The following is a 6329-nucleotide window of genomic DNA, read 5'->3' as shown; positions in this document are numbered from 1 at the left end:
CCTCATCATCAATGCTGCCTATCAGTGTCACTTACCAGTGCCACCTGCCAGTGCATATCAATGCCGCCAATCAAAGCCCACCACTGCCACCTATCAATTCCCACCCGTGCCACCTATCAATGCCCATCAGTGCTGCCAATCAGTGCCCACCAGTGCCACTTATCCATGTCCATCAGTGCTGTCAATCATGGCCCCGTCATCAGTGCTGCCTATCAGTGTCTCCTATCAGTGCCACCCATCAGAGCCACCTATCAATGCCCATCAGTGCTGCCAATCAGTGCCTCATCATCAATGCTGCCTATCAGTGTCACTTACCAGTGCCACCTGCCAGTGCATATCAGTGCCGCCAATCAAAGCCCACCACTGCCACCTATCAATTCCCACCCGTGCCACCTATCAATGCCCATCAGTGCTGCCAATCAGTGCCCACCAGTGCCACTTATCAATGTCCATCAGTGCTGCCAATCAGTGCCTCATCATCAGTGCTGCCTATCAGTGTCTCCTATCAGTTCCGCCCATCAGTGTCACCTATCAGAGCCACCTATCGGTGCCGCCCATCAGTGTCACCTATCAGTGCCACCCATCAGTGCCACTCATCAGTGCCACCTATCAATGCCCTTCAGTGCCGCCCATCAGTGTCACCTATCGGTGCCATCTATCAATGCCCATCAGTGCCACCTATCAATGGCACCTATCAATGCCCTTCAGTGCCACCTATCAATGCCCATCAGTGCAGCCTCATCAGTGCAGCCTCATCATTGCCCATCAATGAAGCAGAAAAATTACCTGTTTACAAAATTTTACAACAAACTATAAAATTGTTTTGTTTTGTTTTCAAAAAAATTTCTGTCTTTTTTCATTTTTTTAGCAGAAATTTAAAACCCAGCAGTGATTAAATACCACCAAAAAGAAAGTTCTATTTGTGCGATAAAATGATAAAAATGTCCTATGTGTACCGCGTCGCATGACCGCGCTATTACCGTTCAAGGTGTGACAGCGCCAAAAGCTGAAAATTGGCCTGGGCAGGAAGGGGGGGGGTAAAAGTGGCCAGTATGCAGTTGGTTAATAGGAAGCTATATAAAATGAATAAACGGTTCCAATCACAGGGTGACAAGTGGCGCCCTGACGCCGGGGATCGAACGCCGCTGTCCTTGTCACAGTGGCAGCTCCGATGGGGGAGTGTGGGAGGGCGCTGAGAGCACGAGTTGTCATGAGCCGGGGGACTCCCGTCAAACCTCCGAGTGGAGTAACCAATGGGAACGAGTTTCAGAGGCTGGTCACGCCTCCCTCCCCTGCCGATTGAGTGAGCACCGACCGGAGAGAGCTTTTTATGGCTGCTGACAATTAACCCTTAAAAAGGTAATGGGCTAGAAGAACCAGCGGCGGAACTACCACCATAGCGACCCACGCAGGTGCTATGGGGCCCGCAGCAGAGAGGGGCCCGTGGGGAGGATGAGGCATGCATACTGCGGGGGGGGGGGAGCATCGCCCGCACGGTCCCCCAGCCAGGGGAAGTGAGAAGAGGAAGAGGCGTGCTGTCCGTTCCCGGGGCTCACCGTCACATAGCCCCACCTCTTGGCCCGGCGCCTTTGATGACGTCACATGTCCCGCATTGGACGGGTGTTCTGTATATCAAAGGCCCCGGGCCAATAGGTGGGGCTATGTGACGGTGAGTCCCGGGAACACAGCAAATTCGAATGAAAGCTATTACAGCTCTCTGATCGTACGGACAGCTCGCCTCTTCCCCTGGCTGGGGGACCGTGCGGGAGCGCTGCTCCCCCCCCCACTCTGAGGCAGCCCCACGCTCGCCAACAGCCATTTGAGGGCTGCAGTAGGCATTCCTCATCCTTCCCGGTAGTTCCGTCACTGGCTTGCCTCATCCTCTGCGCAGGTGAGGCTGCATTGTGCATGGGTCACGCTGCATTGGGCACAGGTGAGGCAGTATTGGGCACAGGCAGGCCACATTGGGCACGGGTGAGGCTGTATTGGGCACAGGCAGGCCACATTGGGCACAGGCAGGCTGCATTGCACAGAGGTGAAGCTGCACTGGGCACAGATGAGGCCGCTTTGGGCACAAGTGAGGCCGCATGGGGCACAGGTGAGGCTGCATTGGGCACAGGCAGGTCACATTGAGCACAGGTGAGGCTGCATTGGGCACATTTAGGTCACGCTGCATTGGGCACAGGTGAGGCTGCGTTCGGCACTGGACACACTGCATTGGGCACAGGTGAGGCTGCATTGGGCACTGGACACACTGCACTGGACACAGGTGAGGCTTTATTGGGCACTGGACATGCTGTATTGGGCACAAGTGGGCACAGGTGAGGCAGTATTGGGCACAGGTGAGGCTGTATTGGGCACGAGCAGGCCACACTGCATTGGGAACAGGCAGGCCACATTGAGCACAGGTGAGGCTGCATTGGGCACATTTAGGTCACGCTGCATTGGGCACAGGTGAGGCTGAATTCAGCACTGGACACACTGCATTGGGCACAGGTGAGGCTGCATTGGGCACTGGACACACTGCACTGGACACAGGTGAGGCTTTATTGGGCACTGGACACGCTGCATTGGGCACAAGTGGGCACAGGTGAGGCAGTATTGGGCACAGGTGAGGCTGTATTGGGTACGAGCAGGCCACACTGCATTGGGAACAGGCAGGCCACATTGGGCTAAGGTGAGGCAGTATTTGGAACAGGTGAGGCTGCTTTGGGAACAGGCAGGCCACATTGGGCACAGGTGAGGCTGCATTGGGCGGAGTCCTGGTTTAGGGGACCAATCAGCTGATGTCTAGTAATAATCTTTGTATTTCTATTTTAGTAGATGGACGGGAGATGAGGAAAACCTCAGAGGATTGTCTCACTTTGTCTCCAGACTGTAAAGTAGAAGATGAGGACATCACACAGTATAGTCCAGGAGAAAACCCGACTACCTCAAATGTCCATCCGGCACCACACAGTGTAGATGGACCATCGTATTCCTCTTATCCTGAGGAACCTCAGACTGTGCGGGACGGTGCCGGACCATCGTATTCCTCTTATCCCGAGGAACCTCAGACTGTGCGGGACGGTGCCGGACCATCGTATTCCTCTTATCCCGAGGAACCTCAGACTGTGCGGGACGGTGCCGGACCATCGTATTCCTCTTATCCCGAGGAACCTCAGACTGTGCGGGACGGTGCCGGACCATCGTATTCCTCTTATCCCGAGGAACCTCAGACTGTGCGGGACGGTGCCGGACCATCGTATTCCTCTTATCCCGAGGAACCTCAGACTGTGCGGGACGGTGCCGGACCATCGTATTCCTCTTATCCCGAGGAACCTCAGACTGTGCGGGACGGTGCCGGACCATCGTATTCCTCTTATCCTGAGGAACCTCAGACTGTGCGGGACGGTGCCGGACCATCGTATTCCTCTTATCCCGAGGAACCTCAGACTGTGCGGGATGGTGCCGGACCATCGTATTCCTCTTATCCTGAGGAACCTCAGACTGTGCGGGACGGTGCCGGACCATCGTATTCCTCTTATCCCGAGGAACCTCAGACTGTGCGGGACGGTGCCGGCCTTCCAAAAGATAAGAAGTTTCCCTGTACTGAGTGTGGGAAGTGTTTCCGTTCTAAATTCAAACTTAATCTACATAAAAGATCTCACACAGGAGAGAAGCCATTTTCCTGCCCTGATTGCGGGAAATGTTTTTCAGATAAGTCCAAATTGTATAGACACCAGAGATCGCACATGGGGGAAAAGCCGTACTCCTGTCCTGAGTGCGGGAAATGTTTTTCAGAGAAGTCTAAACTTAGCAGGCATCAGAGGTCTCACACAGGTGAGAAGCCGTATTTCTGTCCTGAGTGCGGGAAATGTTTTTCACGGAAGTCTATTCTTAGCAGACATCAGAGATCACACACAGGTGAGAAGCCGTATTCCTGTACCGAGTGCGGAAAATGTTTTGTGCAAAAAACAGAACTTGTTGCACATCAGATGTCTCACACGGGGGAGAAGCCGTTTTCCTGTCCTGAGTGCGGGAAATGTTTTTCAAGGAAGTCCAATCTTTACACACATCAGAGATTGCACACGGGAGAAAAGCCGCATTCCTGTACTGAGTGCGGGAAACGTTTTTTAAAAAATTCAGAACTTGTCACACATCTGAGGTCTCACACGGGGGAAAAGCCGTATTGTTGTCCTGAGTGCGGAAAATGTTTTTCAGATAAGTACAGTTTTTTTAAACACCAGAAATTTCACATGGAGGAGAAGCCATATTCCTGTTCTGAATGCGGGAAATGTTGTGTCCAAAAATCAGAACTTGTCGCACATCAGAGGTCTCACACGGGGGAGAAGCCGTTTTCCTGTCCTGTGTGTGGGCAATGTTTTTCACAAAAGACCAACCTTTACAGACATCAGAGGTTGCATACAGGAGAAAAGCCCTATACATGTACTGAGTGCGGGAAATGTTTTGTACAAAATTCACACCTTGTCATACACCAGAGGTCTCACACGGGAGAAAAGCCGTATTGTTGTCCTGAGTGCGGGAAATGTTTTTCCGAGAAGTACAGTTTCAACAAACACCAGAGATCTCACATGGAAGAGAAGCCGTATCCCTGTTCTGAGTGCGGGAAATGTTTTACAGATAAGTCCAGTTTTTATAACCATCAGAGATCTCACACGGGGGAGAAGCCGTATTCCTGTCCAGATTGCGGGAAATGTTTTTCACAGAAGTCCGGTCTTTACAAACATCAGAGGCTGCACACCGGGGAGAAGCCGTATTCTTGTGCTGAGTGCGGGAAATGTTTTTCACAGAAGTCCACTCTTTCCACACATCAGAGGTTACACACGGGGGAGAAGCCATATTCCTGTACTGAGTGCGGGAAATGCTTTACGGTGAAGTCCGCTCTTACCGCACATCAGAGATTGCACACAAAGAAGAAGCCCCTGTCCTGAGTGAGGGAATTGTTCCTCACTGAAGTCCTGTCTTCCTGTACATCAGGGGGTCCCACACAACCCTCGAGGTGTATTAGTGAGTGCGGGAAATGTCTTGTATATGAATGTTGCTGGACATGTGGGGGAAGAAGCACCCCCTGATATACATCTCAGATATACTCCATGGCTGATCTTCATCATGGAAGAAACTGTTGATGAGATCAGAGATCACCAAAGACATGGATGAAGTGTTGTACCGTGTCGGCCATTGATAGCAGGAGAAAAATAAAAATGGAGTCCTTACCTCTCATTGGCTGAGTACATTTTGTGGGGGAAGATTTCACAAACACTTACAGGTCTGTTTCTAAAAAGGAGCTGAATGAGTGTGACGCGCAGCCCCCCAGCCGTGACCGGTATTGGTCATATTTTATTTCAGTGATTTCCTATGATCATTGGCTCCATCTAGTGGTAATAATGTGGCACTGCAGTATTAATACCTCATTATTGCCCCATAATTGAGATGACGGTCATAGGAAATTGCTGTGTTGAGGAAAATACGGGCAGAATTTGGCACAGCTGGGCGAATGCTCGTCACATTAAAGGACATAAGATAAGAAATATTAAACCAACCATTAATGTAATACAGAGAAAACTGCATTTATTATGGCACTAAGTACCATAGGAATTAGCTCCATCTAGTGGCCAAATGCCAAATTCTCCATTTTATATCCAAGAAAAACATTCATTTGTTACCCCAATTCACAGAGACGAATCGTACATACACTTTCACTGGACTCTGTCATTTAATAGACCCCTGTAACAGAACCCCCCGTCGCACACTCCGCTTGGGTGCTTCCGTCAGTAGACTGCTTCCTCCAATCTGAAGATCAGAGATCAGATGTTACAGCCAAACATACAACACTGTCCGACACTAGCTTGCAGGCACATGGAACACTTTATTGGACAAGAAATGCAGGCTTTTATACACTTGAGAAGAACATTCCCCCCCCTTCCTGATCCTATTACCCTAACAATACAACTGTAACCAGAAACATAAATTATGCTAATTAACTAATCATTTAAAGCAGCCTAGGTGATTCAGAGGCAAGACCTTTCAGGGCAGGCTGGTCGTCATTCAGCTCAGAAGACACAACACACATTATAATAAATATAAACACAGGACACCTGTACACACTAGCAGGAGCTCCCAGAACTAGCTTGCAGGCACATGGAACACTTTATTGGACAAGAAATACAGGCTTTTATACACTTGAGAAGAACATTCCCCCCTCCTGATCCTATTACCCTAACAATACAACTGTAACCAGAAACATAAATTACGCTAATTTTTTTTTATAAATTCTTTATTTTTTCATCTTTTCTTTCCATAGATTTCACATTACATTTCGTTTTACA

The 6329-nt window shown here is 50.0% G+C and overlaps 2 protein-coding genes across 2 annotated transcripts in view; one reads left to right on the top strand and one right to left on the bottom strand.

The window, feature by feature from the left end:
- LOC143955908 (uncharacterized) overlaps positions 1-6329 on the bottom strand; it is an 865587-nt gene that overhangs the window by 85253 nt on the left and 774005 nt on the right. The window lies entirely within an intron of this gene.
- Positions 3604-5223, top strand: LOC143955812 (uncharacterized). Its single transcript, XM_077465932.1, has one exon. The coding sequence runs from the start codon at positions 3735-3737 to the stop codon at positions 4932-4934; it is 1200 nt and encodes a 399-aa protein (XP_077322058.1). The 5' UTR covers positions 3604-3734; the 3' UTR covers positions 4935-5223.

This window comes from Lithobates pipiens, unplaced genomic scaffold (genome assembly GCF_037356315.1).
Source record: "Lithobates pipiens isolate NorthernLeopardFrog02 unplaced genomic scaffold, aLitPip1_a1.2 Scaffold_35, whole genome shotgun sequence".
Taxonomy (NCBI): domain Eukaryota; kingdom Metazoa; phylum Chordata; class Amphibia; order Anura; family Ranidae; genus Lithobates; species Lithobates pipiens.
The sequence above is the reverse complement of the archived record's forward strand: the minus strand, read 5'-3'. Positions and strand labels throughout refer to the sequence as shown.